Source organism: Giraffa tippelskirchi, chromosome 8, assembly GCF_054371585.1.
Source record: "Giraffa tippelskirchi isolate mGirTip1 chromosome 8, T2T-mGirTip1v1.2.pri, whole genome shotgun sequence".
NCBI lineage: Eukaryota > Metazoa > Chordata > Mammalia > Artiodactyla > Giraffidae > Giraffa > Giraffa tippelskirchi.
The window spans coordinates 150,401,922-150,420,452 of NC_137282.1; the positions used below are offsets into that span (position 1 = coordinate 150,401,922).

Below are 18,531 nucleotides of genomic sequence, written 5' to 3' on the forward strand. Positions count from 1 at the left end.
TCAATGTCTTGGTCATGCCTGGAATGCCTTCAAGCCCTTTGGAACTCTGTCCAAATGTCATCAGCGAGGTCCTTCTGAATAACCCCCACCTCACCACGTACACATACCTCCTATCCCCCTCCCCACAGCCTTGCTTTCGTACCATAGCACTTCCCCACATGCTTAGATACTAAAGAGGAGCAAACCTGCCACCCGAAAATGTCTCTTTGCCATGTGGATTATTTTGAGCTGAAGACAAATCAAGGCCAGGAAGAAACTTTGACCCTCCTTCTAACTGCCTAAAAGAATGTAAATAGAAGACATGTTTCAGGAAAGGAGGCGATCCCCATAGATAACTATAGTACGAACTATGTGCACAGATGGGGCAGAACCAGGCAAAGTCTGTCTGTTAAAACTATTACCAAACATTTGCTTTTCCATCTCATAGCAACTACCTTCCTCCCCTTTGAGGTCCCAAACCACTACCCTCAAGATCTTTTGTCTTTAGCTGAAGACAATATTTAAGGTAAGAGTTTCAGCCATTTTGGTAAGTTACTCAGTTTCCCTAGGTCTGTCCCATGTATGTGAAAGTGCTGGTTGCTCAGACATGTCCCACTCTTTGCAATCCCATGGACTATAGCCTGCCAGGCTCCTCTGTCCATGGAGGAGAGGCGTAGGTATCCATTCATTCTTCACCAAGCCAGAATACTGGAGTGGGTAGCCATTCTCTTCTCTAGGGAATCTTCCCAACCTAGGGATCAAACCCAGGTCTCCCGCATTACAGGCAGATCCTTCACCCCCCGAGTCATTAGGGAAGCTCATGTATACATGCCACACGCTACTGAACTTTTGTTTGATTTTCTCCTGTTAAACTGTCAATTTAATGCTTAGACCAACCAGAAGAACTGAGAACTGTAGAGGAAAATTTCTTCCTCCATGACAGTATCTTCATCATCTTATTATTATCTCTTTCTACTAGGATATATACTCTGGGGGTGAAGAGGTTTTTGAGTGTTTTGTTCACTGCTTTATCCCAAGTGGTGCCTACACTTACCTAGCACACTGCAGCTTCTCAAATTTTTTTTTTTTTTTTTTTACTGTCCACAACCCAGTCTACAAAATGTGGTCCCTCTGCCACCTCCCACTCTGCCCCACCTGTAATAAACTTTCTGACATTCTCCAAGCAGATCAAGCTAGTTTCTGACTCAGGGCCTTCACCCTTGCTCTTCCTCTGTCTGGAATATCATCCCCAGCTATTTGGATGGCTTGCTGCCTACTCCTTTACTCAAATAACACCTCCTTGGAGAGGGCTTTTCCTAACGACCTGATCTAAAATAACCACACAATGATCAGGCATCCCACACTCTCACCAGCCTCTAACGCCACTTTATGCTTCATTTCCCTTCATCACACTTACCTGACCCCAAACATATAACTACTGTGTCTTTCTCACTACAGTGTGAGCTCCTTCAGAACAGAGGTAGCCTGTCTTTTTCACCACTATATCTACAGCACCTGTAACAATGCCTAGCACACAGCAAGTGCAGAATATTAGCTGAATGAAAGGATGAATAAATCCTTGTTTAAGCTGAATTTAGCTAATCTTTCTATAACACAGAAGGAAATTCTTACACTAGATGGGAGAAGTCCAGAGGAGTTAGAAGATTTGTTCACCAACAGAGCTAGAATTGGACCCTCCCTCAACACCAAGCTCTCCCCAGATGGCTTCCGCTTCATTGGAAAAGCACAAACAATGCAAGAGTCTGAAATGGCCCTAAGAAAGAAAACCATTCCAGAAAAAAAATGGGCAAAGGAAAAACTAGCAACACACCTAAGCAAGGCAAATAGCCATTAAGCATAGGAAAGAATGCTCAAATACACTAAAGGCATGAGTTTAAACAACAAATTATTTTCCATTTATCCCATTGGTAACAAAGATTGACAAAAACCCAACTGTTAGCTAAAAGCATGGTAGAACTGCCATACCCTTTCTGAAGGACAATCTAGCAATACATATCAAACTTTAACACATATATATCCTTTAGCCCAGCAATTCCATTTCTAGCAATTCACTCTAGGGAGACGAAAGAGACAAACATCAAATGCAGAGGTTCCTAAACCTGGCTGTATATCATAAACACCTGAATAAACTCACCTATCACTATTAACAAGCTTTTTACTCCCAACGAACTGGTAAAGTGAATTGTTAGCCTTCAGAAAATATTAAATAAGTGAATAATAATGAAAATGTGAGAACAGAAGGAAAGCAAGATAGTAGTTAAGTGCTACAGAATGAATCATATAAAGTTCTCTCTCAAGGTAGAGAAAATCAAGTTTGATAAAGGAAATAAAAACAGAAAGTGAAGAAGGAGACATGGAAAATGATGAAGAGTAGATAGTATAGAGTACTGGCAGTAGTTAAGTGCTACAGAATGAATCATATAAAGTTCTCTCTCAAAGGTAGAGAAAATCAAGTTTGATAAAGGAAATAAAAACAAAGTGAAGAAGGAGACATGGAAAATGATGAAGAGTAGATAGTATAGAGTACTGGCTATTTACAGAGGTGAATTATTAGGAGAGCTTTTATAATAGCAAATACCCAGGCCCCATTTTGAATTAGAACCTCCAGAGTGGAATTTAAGGGTGGGTATGTAAAACCTGCCCAGGTGATTCCACTATACACCCCACTGAGAACCACTGTTCTCCTACAAAGGTTCTCAGCTGAGTGTTCATTATAGTCACCTGGGGAGCTATAGAAAATTATCAACAACAAAATTATCAACTAGAGCCTTGCTCTAGTTGAATCAATCTCTAGAACTCAGACTAGCCATCAATATTTTTTAAAACTTTCCAGTAATTCTCATGTGCTGCCACAGTTGGGAACCAAAGTCCTACATCCATAGTTTTTTATAATGTGGTTCCCACACCAGTCACTAGAGAACTTGCTAGAAACGAAGTCTTGGGTTCTCCTCCAAACCAACTGAATCAGATGTTCGGAGTAAAGCTCAGCAATCTTTAACAAACCCTCCAGGTGATTTTGACATACACTACAGTTTGAAAATCACTGTCCTGGAGTTGTTGGTTTTTTGTTGTTTTTTTGTTTTTTCATAAAAATCATCTAGAATGCCTGTCAAAAACACATCACCTAGCCAACTGATCTTCTAAAAGGGTGCCGAGAATGTTCAATGAGGAAGAGTATGTTTTCAAAAAATGGTATTAGAACAACTTGATAGCTACATGCAAAGAATAAAGCTGGATTCCAACTTCACATCATAAACAAAAATTAAATTGATTACAGACCTAAACTGGAGAAATACTATAAAACTTTTACAAGAAATCATAGGTGTATGTATTTATGACATCAGATTAAGCACTGGTTTCTTGCTTATGACACCAAAAGAACAAGCAACAAAGGAAAAAAGACTGGACTTAAAACTTTCATGCTTCAAAGAACACCATCAAGAAGATACTTTTGCAAATATGTATCTTATCCAAAGAAGATATACAAAGGGCCAGTAACATGAGATGTCAACATCATTAGCTATCAAGGAAATACAAATCAAAACCACAAGACACTTCCCACACACTAGGATGGCTAAAATAAAAAAGAATAGTGTTACTGAAGAAGTAGATTAGATCAACCAGAGAGAAAAAGAATAGAATTTCTTCTAATTGGAAAAGTTGACAGGACCAAGCCTTAAGGCATTCCCAGTTTACCTTCCAAACAAAAGAGAAACTGCCTATAATGGAGATCAAGAAGCAGTTACCAAAGGAAAAAACTCAGTGGGTCACAGAAGGAAAATGAAGACAGTATGTCAAACAGGTGGACATGGTCAATGCTGCTTAAGGCAAGTGATGAAAGCTTGAGTAAAATGAGTGAAAATGTTTCTTAGATTTAGTGATATGGAGATCTTGGCGTTTCCATATAATGATGGCGACAAAATCACTAAGAAATTAATATTAGGCTAAATTTTGCATATTACACTGGGTAAATATCACTCCCGACATAAAAGTTTTAAAATAAACGAGTACCTTGATTATTTGCAATTAGTCTCAAATCGTCTTGAAAGATGAGCCTGGAAAATAAAAACTGTTTAGAAAAGAAAATTCGCAACACGTTTACAAAACCACAGTAAGGCCTCTAAAACGACCTAAAAGGGATTAAACTCCATAAAAGGCTGTTTTATACAGCAAGGTTAATGGTGTTCCGTACTACTCCCAATTTCTTACTGATTAGGACAGGTATGTTGATATCTGCCACATTTGCTATGACTGAGATCCAGCGTATGGCCCTAGTAACAAATACTATCCGGCACTACAATACGTCTGCGTGATCCAGTAGTAAGAATACTACAAAACAGACCAAAGAAGTAGGTATCCGTATCACCCGACACCCGAAAGACACGTGTCGTCCCATGGTTCAGAGACAGCTTTCACCAGTAAACAAGAAAGAAAAGTGAAAAATCAAGACACCTGCTCTTCAGACCAACTTCAGTTTAAATTTTTATTGAGATGCAGCCTTGTGAAAGCTTGGTAACTGTAAAAGCCTTATCCCGTCCCACGAACTCACTAACGCAGAAAGTGGGAGAACGGAGGAAATTAAATGTGACAGTAAGCAACGAGATCCTTAAGTACGCCTAACAGTCCTGCAGCACCTAAGGCCAACGTCCCGGTCCTCACTTCAGGCTCTGCTTCCCAATGCTCCCAACCCTGCTGCTAAGTTTCCTTTCAATTTCGAAACAAACCAGCGAACGGCCACGAGAAGGACTGAAACTGGGGGAACAAGGCTCCGCCGTAAAAGGAGCTCTGGCCAAACTCTGCCCCACACTGATCCACCCGCCACCCTTACTCAGCAGTCGGGAAATAGCAAGCCAACCAAAAGTAACAGAACCTACACGCCACTCCGGAAACTGCAGACACTTTAGCTGGAGCTCGCCATGACACGTACGTGCCGCCAGGTTTATATACGCATGCTCGCAGACGGCGGCCCGGAGGGGTCAAACTACATCGGCGCAGAACGTGCGCATTTCAGGTTTAACAGATTACCCTTAACAATTTCTTTGACGGCAAGAGGGAGAAGACGACCTTCAAGACATCGAGTTGTTAGAATCGTTTAATAGCAAACCTCCCCGAGCTCTTCCCTGCAGAAGGAAATGGCAACCCACTCCAGTATTCTTGCTTGGGGAATTCCATGGACAGAGAGGCCTGGCGGGCTACATACAGTCTGTGGGGTTGCAGAGTGGGACACGACTCAGCGACTGAGCATGCATACATGCCTGAGCTCTTACTACTGTGGGACATTGTGTTCAACGCTTTATGTAAACATTATCTCCCCGTTTATTTATTGTTATTTTACAGAAGAGGAAGCTAGGAGTTTAATTACTTGTCCAAAATAACTGTGCTAGTAGCGACTGTCCTCCATACTCGGTGCCCAACTCCCAAAGAACCTGCTCTTTTCATTACATTTTCCTAGCTTCCTCAGCCTCTTTTGAAAAGAGGTCGTGTTAACGAAAATGGAAAAGGGTAAAGAAAGAACAGCTGCATTAACTTAATATAGATCATTTAACACCAAGCGAGGGTTTTTGTTGTTTTTTTTTGTTTTTTAATGGTCAGAGGACAGTTTAGAAGTAGAAGTTGAGCACAAAAAGAGAATTTTAATAAGGGGTGTGTACAGATTCTGACCTGATTACCTTTTACAAGAGTTATCTCATCTTATTCTTTACCCTAGACATCGAATTTGACCTTGTTTACCAGGAAAGCATCTCCACTATAGAAGGCAATAGGCCACGAACAGGAATTCAGAATTATGCCTGACTCGGGGTTTCACAGTGATTTGGGGTTATTGCCTTGTTTTGTAAATGCCTTTCCTAGTGCAACTCCCTCCAGTTAAAATGCCACACTTTATTCATCCTTATGTCTAGAAAATTCTAAATTGTGACATAAGGTCCATGGCAGTCTTTACCCAAATGAATTAGAACTGTGTGTTATGTTGTCCCACCTCTTTCTCTAGACCAAAAGTAGGCCTTGGCTCATCTTCTTCTTGGTGTAATCCCACTGCCTAATACATAATCTTGCACTTAATAGCCTCTCAATAAACATATGTGGGGGGAAGGAATAAGTGCACCCCTTCTCTCCAAGATCTGATTTAAGTTCAAAAAAAGAGTGTATTGAGTGCATGCCGTGTGACCTCAAGCAAGATGATGCTGGATGCTAGGGTTAGAAAGGAAAAAAGACAACCCCCTACCACTGTTTGAGGCTACTACAAGGATATAACTTCAGTAGAGAAGAGCAATCCCTATGGAAGATGGATGCAAGGGGCCTGTGGGCACAACAGGGAGGTTCCTTCTCTTACATGAGGAAATCAGTACTTCCCCCTGGGGTGCCGTGAGGGTATTCCAGACTCAGAAGACAGTGAGGGCAAATACATGGGGGCCTAAAATTATAAATTATTATATATTATAAAAGCAAAAAGAGTAAAGTTGGGTGATAGCAGAAAAGGCTGAAAAGGAAAGTGCAGGGACCAGATTAAGGTGAGCTTTGTTAGCTAAAATTAAGACATTAGACTTAATCCTGGATGTATTGGGTAGCATGAAAGTGCCTGAGCAGGAGACTGGGTTTGAGGACATTTCAAACATGAAGAAACAGTGAAAAGCCTAAATGAAATTGTTGGCTGTGAGCAATGGGAAAATGAAACGAGAAGACAGAAGAGATATTGAGAAGGTAAAATGAGCAAGACTTAGAGATTGACAGGTGTAAAAGAGAGGATACAAGGATATTTCCAAGTTTGAGAATAAACCAGCTGACACTAGCACTTCTTTGGTGAAATCTGTCTCTTTAAGGCACTCAATCTGAATCATTTGAAAAGCCAGTGACACTACTTCTAGGAATTTCACTCATAGAAATGCTCATGGTTACACAAAATGACATATGTGCCAGATTAGTCTTTGAAAGATTGCTTTCAAAAGCAAAAGACTGAAAACTCTCTGGCTTCTCAGTAAGGAATAGGTTAAATATCTTTATGGTAACTATACAGCTCTTGAAAAAGAACAAGGTTATTTTTAATGCACTATCTATTCTTTTTTTAATTTATTTTTAATTGAAGGATAATTTCTTTATGCACTATCTATTCTTATGCACTATCTATTCTTAAGTGTAAAAAGAGTGTGTGACTATAGCTATAACTACAGTTTTATACATGTATAAAATCTCTGGTAGGATGTATAAATAATTGGTAATAGAATCATGTCTCTAGGAAAAGATACTGAGTGGCTAAAGGAAGATTTGCTTTTCCCTGTATGTCATTTTGTACCTTTCATTTTTGGACCATGCAGATGTATTATTTATTCAAAAAGTAAATGGATGCATTTTATAAATAAAATTAAAATGACATTTGATAATTTATTATTTACTGGTTTATCTGTTTACATTGTAGTATTTTTTTCTTACGAATACTTAAATTTCAAATCTTTTTATTATGTTAAGATGTACATACATAAAATTTACCATTTTAACCATTTTTAACTATACAGCTCAGTAAGCAGCATTCAGCACCTTCACATTTTTAGACAACCATCGATCTCCAGAACATTTTCATCTTCCCATACTGAAACTCTCTACCTATTAAACAATAACTCCCTAATCCCCATTTTCTCCAACCCTGATGGCAACCATCCTACAGAATTTGTTTGTATGAATTTGACTACTATAATTTCCTCATATAAGTGGAATCATGCGATATTTGTCTTTTTGTAACTGGCTTATTTCACTTAGTATAATGTCTTCAAGGTTCATCCATGTGGCAGCATGTGAGAATGTCCTTTCATTTTAAGGGTAAATAATATTCCATTGTATGTATATAGCACATTTTGTTAATAAATTTAAAAATTCATGCTTTGTTCCTCAAATTAGCTTTTAAACTTCCTAAGAATAGACACTCCATATTGTTTTTGTTTTTCCAGCCAACAATATAATATTAAAATATTATATTTTTAATGCTTTATAAATGATTGGTGGTAGACAAACCAGTTGGTGTATAAAAAGATACACTAAAAATGCAACTGAGCCTATAAAATAATTGTAAAACTAACATATTTTGAGAATTTACATGTGCCAGTAACCACCATAAGTTCTTTATGTGAATTATCAAATGTATTCATCACAATGACTCCATAAGTAATCCTATAAATTAGGAGTACTAGTATTAGCCTCATTATCCCCTTTTTACAGAGAAAACTGAAGGTTAGGCAGTCTGACTTTAGGTTTTTCTGCTTGTTTCAACTCTATATAAATAACTCAGAAGAAAGAAACTGTATACTTTCATTTAAAATGCAAAATTTCAAATAAAGAAAATCACTGGAGAAAAAAAGAAAAGAATGATAAGGGAAATGTGGAATAAAATTATAAACCTTCAGAGTGATTAACTCAATCTTTTAATGTTATTCTTCACAGTGAAAATTGAACAGAAAATGTGGGCAATAATGAAGTTAGAGAATTCTTACTACCTCAGCCACTAACAAAAAAAGAAAGAATAAAATATGAAAGTTATAAAAATTTAGGAGCCATATTTTACATTTAGTTTATGATTTAAGCAATTAGCTGGCATACTTACAAATCTGCTCCAATCAGTATCTCTTTATGATAAGTAAATCATGCATTTAATTCACTCTTAAAAAATGATAATAAATATATATGAAATTTTCTGTGTAGAATATTAGATAAGTTTATTAGAATGAAAATTAAAATGAATTAATCTATTTATATTTAAGTATATGTTCTCAATTTTTAAAGTTCAGCAGGTCAACTTGTATTATGCAAATATATTATTACATATGCTACCTTCCCACCACATGTGGTAGAAAGCTAACTGTGATTTCTTAACTACAAAATAATGAGGGGACACATAAAAATTAATTTTAGACCCAGAGATTTTGATTGGGTCTGATAAATTTTCATGTAAATTTCCCAGGTGAATGCCATACAACTAAAGCAGTTTTTTAGTAAGAGTTTTCAGGTGTTTGTTTTCATAAAGGATAAAAAATAAGGGAATAAGGATATTATCACAATAGTCTAAATATGAAACCAAGAAGATGATAGTAGAAACAGAGAATAAAAAAAGGATACAAGAATATTCAAAAGAACATTCATTTCATGTGGCTGAATGCTTCCATGTAGAGGATAAAAAAGAAGGACACTGGTGTCCTTAAATAAATTGAAAAAGTGAATGAGTGAAAGTTGCTCAGTCATGTCTGACTCTGCCACCACATGGACTGTAGCCTGCCAGGCTCGTCTATCCAGGGAATTCTCCAGGCCACTGGAGTGGGCAGCCATTCCCTTCTCCAGGGAATCTTCCCAACCCAAGGATCGAACCAATGTCTCCTGCATTGCAGGTGGATTCTTTACCATCTGAGCCACCTCATGTTAAAAACATGATGTGAAATAAATGAACCTGCTATTGTCTTTGGGCTAATGATGAATTTTCTCCGTGTAATCTAACCACTAGGGGTCAGAGTGCTATACTTCTAGTATCAGCTATCCTGTGCTATCAATTTACTCAAATTGGTTTGGCTCAATTTTATAATTAATCTTATCTTTCCCTTCTCCCATTCTCACTGTGGGTGGTTGGGGGCTGTTCTTGTGGCCCACGCCAGAGCAATGAGATCACCACACTGCCTTGCCCCATGGCAGGTAACCCATGCCAAGCCAGAGAGGATTCTGGGCTCTCAGTCAGTGGGAGAATCTATGGCTGGAACTTCCAGGGCCACCATGTGGACAACACCTGCCTGAGGTCTGGGCTGTTTCAGAGGAAAGTAGAGCTGAGTGATGTAGGGAGACATCAAGAAGTTCTAAGGACAGCTGTAAGCCCCCTACTTCCACATGCCTGGAGCTAGGTTTACTTCTGAGCTCTTCAGTTTTGTGAACAAGTAAATTCCCCTTTTCATCCCTAAAACTACTTTGAGCAGATTCCTTTCAATTGCAACCAAAAGAGTCCTGGCTAATCTTCCCCACCCCCCACCCCTCACCCTGGCTTCCCTGGTGGCTTAGATGGTAAAGAATCTGCCTGCAGTGCAGGACACCCAGGTTCGATCCCTGGGTCAGGAAGATCCCCTAGAGAAGGGAATGGTAACCCACTCTGGTATTCTTGCCTGGCAAATCCCATGGACAGAGGAGCCTGGATAGTCCTTGGGGTTGCAAAGAGTCAGACACGACTGAGAGACTAACACTTTCATAATCTTATTTTTACATATTCTCTTAGCTTTCAAACAATTGATATTGGTTGTCTAACTCCCTGATTGGAGAAGAGACATATGATGTTTTCTCCATCCTTTCTCTATCCTTCAGTAATATATGACTCAAATAACAAATTTATTGAGTTATATAATAATATATTTATTGAGTATATACAGTATACCAAGAACTGTTTTAATACTCAGGGGAAAAAGTACAGACCAAGATCTGATCCCTCTTCAGAGTCTATATGACAGCAGGTAGAGACATACAATATATTATAAATATTATATTAATTAAAATTATATAGTATGTTCAGAGGTGATTAAATAACCTCAAAATTGCTGCAGATTAAGGAGAACCAAGAGTGAGCATTGCAATTTTTAAAGATGGACTTGCAATTTTTAAGCCTACATTGGTTGGGTCGATGAGAAAAAGACCTTAAGGCAAAGACTTCAAAAAGATAAGGAGGTTAGCAAAAAAATGTGTGTGAAAGAGGATTCAAATAAAAGGTACCAGCCAGGGGAAAGTCTCTACGGAAAGAGCACACACACCTGTCATGTTCAAAAGATAGCAGGGTCCATCAACAGATGAATGGATAAAGAGGATGTGATAACTACTCAGGCATAAAAAAGAATGAAGTTTTGCCATTTCCAACAACATAGATAAACTTGAAGAGTATTATACTGAGTGAAATAAGTCAGACAGAGAAAGACAAATACTGTATGTTATCACTTACATATGAAATCTAAAAAATAAAACAAACGAGCAAATATAAAGAAACAGACACAGATATAGAGAACAAACAAGTGGTTACCAGTGGGAGAGGGAAGTAGGGGGACAAGATAGGAGTAGGGGATTAAGAGGTATAAACTGTTATGTATAAAATAAACAAGCTTCAAAGATACAACACAAGGAATATAGCCAATATTTTATAATAACTATAAACAGTATGACCTTGAAAGATTGTGAATCGAAATTTTTCTATGTTGTACACTTGTATCTTACATAGTACTATAAGTCAACTATACTTCAATAAAAATAAATAAATACACAATTTCTTGAAAAAAGACAGAAGGAAGATAAGCATGGTTGGAACAGAGTAAGTAATAAGATGTCAGAGATTGAACAAAACCAAACTACGAGTGGCTACAGACCTTTAACTTTTCAAGAAACGGGAGACTTTAGAGAGTTCCAAGAGGAGGGGCAGATGAAGAAGTTTGGTTAGAAAGCTGTTGAAATAACCCAGGGAGTCACTGATGGAATCCTGGACTAAGGGCGCATGAGTAGGGAGTGGTAAAAAGTGGTTAGATTCTGGACATATTTGAGGACACAGTCCTTAGAATTGCCTGTGGATTGACTTAGGGTATCAGGAGCAAAAAGAAATAAAGGATGATGACTTCCAAGTTAGGGACCTAGACTACAAGAACAATGAAATTGCTATCAGTGGAAATGGAACAGACTGCTGAAGGGGGAGATCAGGAACTTAGGGTACTTTCGAATCTGCTTACTTTTAATTTTTTTATTTTGAAAAAATTTTAGATTTTTTAAAGTTGTAAAATTATTATAATTATTTCATGTATAACCTTCACCTAGCTTCCCCAGACTGGTTCCAAATAGGAAAAGGAGTACGTCAAGGCTGTATACTGTCACCCTGCTTATTTAACTTATATGCAGAGTACATCATGAGAAACGCTGGGCTGGAGAAAGCACAAGCTGGAATCACAGATACTTACTTTATCCTCTGGTTTATAATCCACTACCAAAATTAATTTGATGCTCATGTTATTCCAGGTTTGGCCATTGGCCTTCTGTGCTCTTTTGACAGATCTGCTTTTTTTTTTTTCTTTTTTGGCCATGTTGAATAGCCTGTGGGATCTTGGTTCCCTGACCAGGAATTGAACCCCTGCCCTTGACAGCGAGAGCACAGAGTCCTAACCACTTGCTGCCAGAGAATTATTCCTTTTTTTTTTTTTTCTCACACCTCATTTTCTGGCAGCACAAGATGCCCTAGGCTCATCTTGCACTTGCTCTGTCCTATGCCTGGAACCAGCCAGTTCTCCAAGGAGTTGTGGTTCCTTTTAGTGGGAAATGGTATTTAGAAACCAGACATGAGCTCACTGCTATTGGGTGCACTCATTGCTATCGAGTGGCATTGCTTCTGGAGCTCGGTTTTAAACCTATTTAGTTTGTGATGCCTACTAGACATCCAATTGGATTGTTAACTTGACAGTTAGAATTATGATCCTGAGGTTTGGGTGAGAAATTTAGATGATATTTAAGCCAAAATATTAAATGAGATTAGAATTGACATAAGAAGTGAAGAGGATCAAAGACTGAGAGACCTAGGGCACTCCAATTCTAAGATAAGAGGAAAGAAGAACCAGCAAAGAAAACTGATAAGGAGTAACCAACAAGGTAGGAAGAAAATTAGGAGGATTGTATCCCAGAAGTCAAATGATAACAGTATATTATGGAGGAGGAAGTGATCAGCTGTGTCCAATTACGTGGACAGGTCAAGTAAGATGAAGCCTGAGAAAAAGTTACTGAATTGAGCAACTTGGAAGGGTAGTTTTGGTGGATGGGAGTGGGTTAAAGTTGAATGAAGTGGATTCAAGGGGGAGGAAGGGAAGAGACCTGGAGGTAGGACTTAGAGACAACTTTGAAGTTTTACTGCAAAGTGGAGCAAAGATCAGCTGGGTGCTCGGTGAAGACCTACAGGGGCAGGGGCGGGTGGGGTGGAAGGGAGACTTAGGAAGGAGCGGACATATGTACACCTATGGCTAATTCATGTTGATGTATGGCAAAAATCACACCAATATTGTAAAGCAATTATCTTTCAATTATAATAAATAAATGTTAAAAATAATTTTTTTAAAACAGGAGCAAAGATACAGGACTGTAAAAGTGGAGAAAGTGGATTCAAAAGGAGGGAGATTTTGTTAAGATAGGAAAAACAAGAGCATTATTATGTGTTAAATGAGAATAATCCTTTGGAGATGGGAAAATTTATGGTACTGTACAGAGAGGGGAAAACTACTGAAGTCATACTTCTGAGAAAGGACGGTGACAATTTTCTAAGCATTATATCATAGTACCTGAGACATAAATATTTGGAGACTAAATAAAGGTTGTTCACCTAGTTTTAAAAAATCAAATACATTTGGCTGATGTTACTTTAAGAAACATATTTAAAGAAATGTGACTTTTTAGTAACTAGAACTTTCTGTGAAATAATAAGACCTTAGCAGTGATCATCAAGAGTCAACTAATATATTATACTGGAGATGTATTTCACTGGAAAGTAGAAGAATGTGATCATTGCCAGGAAAATGTAGAAACAGAAAATCCTTTTTCCCTTTTTCTTTTTTTCTTCTTAACCATAGGATACTCACGGCGTGTGTGTGTGTGTGTGTGTTTGATGCATTCATTAAATGCTCTCTATTAGTCATATCTCTCATTGGCTTCTTTCCAAGTACTTTCTTACAAGTGATAAATCTGTAGGGGAAATTCAGAGATTTGCAATTCCACTGAGAGAAAATCTCTTTGAGAGTGAGTGGTGAGAATGATAAAGGCTGTGGAGGACAATACTAGGTAGAAACTCTCTGTCAGAGAACAGAACAACTCTTACAACCCAACCCTATCAACACATAGCTGATATCATGAGAATTTATCCCCTGAAGTTACCGAGAAATCAAGTTTAAACTGCAACAGCAGGGACTTTCCTGGTGGTCTAGTGGCTAAGTCTCTGTACTTCCAATGCAGGGGGCCCAGGTTGGATCCCTGGTCAGGGAACTAGATCCCACATGCCGCAACTAAGACCCGGTGCAGCCAAATAAATAAAATAAGTAAATAAGCTGCAATAGTTAGGAGGGTAGGACGTAGAAGGAGTGTCCAGTTATGGTTAATTTGATTATTCTAAATTTCTCAAAGACCCCCTTGAGTTTGTTGTCCATTCAACCAGAAAGTAAGAGCAAAGATCAAAAGGAAAATAAAGGAAACAAGACATTTTGTCTTCTTTTTGTTGTATTCTTATATTTACCCACTTTAATTTCTTAATAAATGATTGTAAGGAGGCAAGAAAGGCTGTTTAGAAAAAAGGCACTCACTGAATAATTACAGCATTTATTTTCAAAGGATATATTTATGTTATGTATAAATATGGGCAAAATTCATATCCTAAATGAATTTGCTCAAAACAAAACCGTATCCCCTGAAGTTGACTTGTTTTGACAAATTTATGATGTATTATTAGACAAATGACATATAAGTTTATTTAGTTGATTGTTGATTATCTTGGCTAATGGAGGGAAACAATGATGTGGTTAATCCAAAATAATCTAAGGTCATTTATATTTGATTTTGAAAAAAGTGTTTGATATTTGGCAATGAATGTGGATATTTTTAACATGCTAAGGTCTTTTCAAAAACTTCAAATAAAGCAACAAAAACATACTGAGTAAAAACTTAGATCATAGCTTAGCCTTGCATATGAAAAAATTTCCGATAAACAGATGTACCAGGAAGTTTCTCAGCTTCATTATCTATCATTTAGCAACTACGTCAGATAGTCATTGTTTTCTCTGTCCAGAAGAACCTACTCTAATTCTGTGTGGTTCAGGTGGCCATGGACTACTTTCAGCCTCTATTAGTGGGAAAGTGACTAAGACCAGTTCAATCAGAACATAGTATTCCTCCAACCACAGTACTGGATTTTACATATAACTGGGCAAGCCCCATCAGCCTATTTTATCCTCCCTGGCCATAAGTTCATGGATGAGCACATAGTAACACAATCCCTTGGAACAAGAGTCCTCAGCTGCCATTTTTATAAAACATGGCCATGCCCTTCCGGCCCTAATAGATTAATCTAGAGTTGACCTCTGACCAAAATTGGCCCAATCAGAGGTCTTCCCCTATGAAGTCAAAATTGAGACTAAGAGTCCAATATCAGTTTTGACATCTAACAGAAGAGTTGTTTGCAAAGGAGAATCCATGTGACTATAGGAGATGAGAAAGCTGATCCAAAGAGAGAGAATGAGAGAAGAAAGAAACATTCAGGCAGATAGAAAAAGAGATAAAAATGAAGAGAGAAGTCCTGAGTGGTTACAAATGTGAATCTTCATGATAATTTCCTTTGAAGTTAGCTCCAGTTGATTTCTCGTTCTCAATAAAGAATCCTTACTGATTCTGCAGCCCCTGAATGTAGTTGAATGAGTGTATTGACGGAGAAGGCAGATGAACATATGCACCCAATGTTGGGGATCTGTAGGATAGATAGAGTAGAAGGACCAAGAAGAAAAGGAAATTAAAGGTACCAGTGAGAACGAAGCTGCAGTGGTTGAAAATGAGAGTCAAATTGGAATTAGAATCTCAAATAGGATAAATCCAACTGAAAGAATGAAAAGAGCTGAGAGGCTACAAGACATGGTTAGATGAATTTGTTGCTTTGTGGGAGTCAGGAATCAAGAAGAAAGATGTGGTCTGAGAGAGCAATGTCATAGGTGGAGGAGCCCCAAACTGTAATAAGGTCCAGGATATGGTGAGGAGAGTGAACTGTTGAAAGGAAGTAAAAGTTGGGGTAGAGACTGAGGAACTCTGACAGTAAGAAATGGAATGTGTAATCTATGTGCAGAAGTGGCAGAAATTAGGTAGAGAATGTGACCCAAGTGTCAAAACCCTGGTGTATATGTGTTTGTTACAAATACAGGCAATTGATAGACTCAAAATTATGCTGGAGATTTTAATTCTCCATTGTCAATATGAGAGGTTGAGTGAATGAAGTATTGTATAAAAGGTCCTGACATCTTCAAATACAGAATTAATTGATGTTTGTGATAAATTAAATGAGGTGCAGGAATTCTATTTATAGTGCATACATAATGTACTCCAGGCCATCAGTTGTGATAAAAACAGAAATTAATAACAAAAGTATTAAACCAAAAAAAAGTCCAGTTACATACAAAAAAATTTAATTCTCCTAAATAGTAGACTTATCAAGCAGAAAGAACACAATAAAAACTTATTTTAAAAAATAAAGTACTTCTCAAAAACTGTAAAAGGCAAGTAAATTCTATATGCTGGGAATTCCCTGGCAGTGCAGTGATTAGGAGTCCATGCCTCCACTGTGGGGGCGAGGAGAGGGGAAGAGGTGGGGGACTCAGATTTGAATCCTGATTGGGGGACTAAAATCCCACAAGCCATGTGATGTCACAAAAAAAAAAAAATTAAAAAAAGAAAAGATATTCCTCTAAATTATTTGGTTACTAATAATTAAATAAACATTAAATTAAGATCTTAGATAAGAAAAATTTTAAACCTTAGGTAAAAAAATATTAAAAGCATAATAAAATAAATTAGAAATTAAAAACACATGACAAAATCAACAGCTGATTTTTCTAAGAGACTACTATAACAAGTGACAGATATAACACAGTAAAGAGAAAAAAACAATTAGAAGCTAGAACATAGACACGGCAAGCAAATAAAATATAATATAAAACTATACATGAAAAATAATTAGTATCAAAAGAATTTTTGTAGAAATCAGGAAATGTTCATAAACTTCATTTTTTCAAATACCAGAAAAACCTGAAAGCAACCCAATGTCTTTCAACTAGTAAATAGTTGAACTTTAGTACAGACATTTAATGGAATATTATTCAGGAAGAGAAACGATTTCCTTAACACATATAAATATTCTGCATGAAAAAGACATAAATTGTTACATACTACATGATTCTATTTGTATAACATTCTGGAGGTTAAACTATAAAAACAGAAAACATCAACTGACAGGAATTGGGAATAAAGGAAAGGGTGACTGTAAACAGTGAGAGAACATATTAAGGTGTTAAAAAATGTTCAGTATCTTAATAATGGTTGTTATATGATTCTGTTCATTTGTCAAAATTCTTAGAATTGCATACCAAAAATGTTGAATTTTATTGTATGCATATTATACCTCAATAAAACTGGATTACCCTGTTGCTGGGAAAGATTGAGGGCAGGAGGAGAAGGGGACGACGGAGGATGAGATGGTTGGATGGCATCACCGACTCAATGGACATGGGTTTGGGTAGACTCTGGCAGTTGCTGATGGACAGGGAGGCCTGGCATACTGCAGTTCATGGGGTTGCAAAAAGTTGGACACAACTGAGCGACTGAACTGAAAATTGGATTTTTAAAAATTTTAATGGACAAAATATTGAAGAATAATTCTGAAAAGAACAGATAAAAAAGTGCTCTTGGGCTTCCCAGGTGGCGCTAGTGATAAAAGACCTCCCTGTCAATGCAGGAGACATAAGAGATCCCTGGGTGGGGAACATCCCCTGGAGGAGGGCATGGCAACCCACTTCAGTATTCTTGCCTGGAGAATCCCATCCCATGGAGCTTGACGACCTATAGTCCATAGGGTCACAAAGAGTCAGAATGACTGAAGCGACAGCATGCATGCACACGCAAAACAATGCTCTCATAAAAGAATATTCTATAGACCAAAATTAAAATGATATGTTAATAGCATGAAAACAGAAATCTAGAGCAAAAGAAAAAATTAAAGAAAGCAGCTGTGTTTTGCTGTTGAATCTCTAAGCCGTGTCTGACTCTTTGCGACAATTTGGACTACAGCCAGCCGGGATCCTCTGTCCATAGAATTCTCCAGGCAAGAATACTGGGAGTGGGTTGCCGTTTCCTTCTCCAGGGGGGTCTTCCTGACCCAAGGATCTAAAGCTTGTCTCCTGCTTGGCAGGCAAATTCTTTAGCACTGAGCCACCTGGGAAGCCCAAAGAAACCAGACATAGATATAGGCTTAACTATAGGTGACAGTTTACAACTATCTCTTCCTTTTCCTCTTTTCCTTCCCTTCCTTGTTTTCCCTTTGTTCTGCCTGAGCAATTTAGTGAAAAAGTCACTAGACTAGGAGAATGTAATGGGGTAGAACCACTCTGGAAAAGAACTTGGTGGTTTCTTGAAAAGCTAAACATCAGATGATCTACAAATTACATCTCTGGACATTGATTCCAAAGAAACGAAGACCCGTGTTAACACAGAAACATGCTGCTGTCCACAGCAGTTTGATTTGTAATACCGCACACTATTACTGGAAATAACTAACACATCCTTCAACAGGTAAATGGTTCCATGAACAATGGTGTTTCCATACTGTGGATACTACCTGCCAGGGGTGACCCAGGATATCTGTATGGGACAGCACCTGTACCAACCTGGCACAAAGTGTCAGAACTCAGACCTTGTAAGAAGAGTGTCTGCCAAGGTTGAGGGTGGGGTGTCAGATTCCAAGGGTGAGAGGGTGCCTATGACAGGGGA

The 18,531-nt window shown here is 38.0% G+C and overlaps 1 protein-coding gene across 44 annotated transcripts in view; it reads right to left on the bottom strand.

Annotated features, from left to right (window-relative positions):
* CDKAL1 (CDKAL1 threonylcarbamoyladenosine tRNA methylthiotransferase) overlaps positions 1 to 18,531 on the bottom strand; it is a 918,695-nt gene that overhangs the window by 888,403 nt on the left and 11,761 nt on the right. For 19 of the 44 annotated variants that reach the window (XR_014061586.1, XR_014061585.1, XR_014061583.1 and 16 more), the window contains exons 1-2: positions 4,875 to 4,955; positions 4,012 to 4,055 (exon numbers count right to left, since the gene is read on the bottom strand). The exons of 4 other annotated variants lie outside the window; for them this stretch is intronic. Coding sequence is in view for 3 of the 40 variants with exons in the window: in XM_081518031.1 (XP_081374157.1) it covers positions 186 to 213 (28 nt within the window). In the remaining 37 variants the exon portion in view is untranslated. Of the gene's footprint in view, positions 1 to 185; positions 279 to 4,011; positions 4,070 to 4,634; positions 4,956 to 18,531 lie in introns of those variants that run through there. 21 more of the 44 variants (XR_014061593.1, XR_014061592.1, XM_081518027.1 and 18 more) reach the window with 7 other exon arrangements.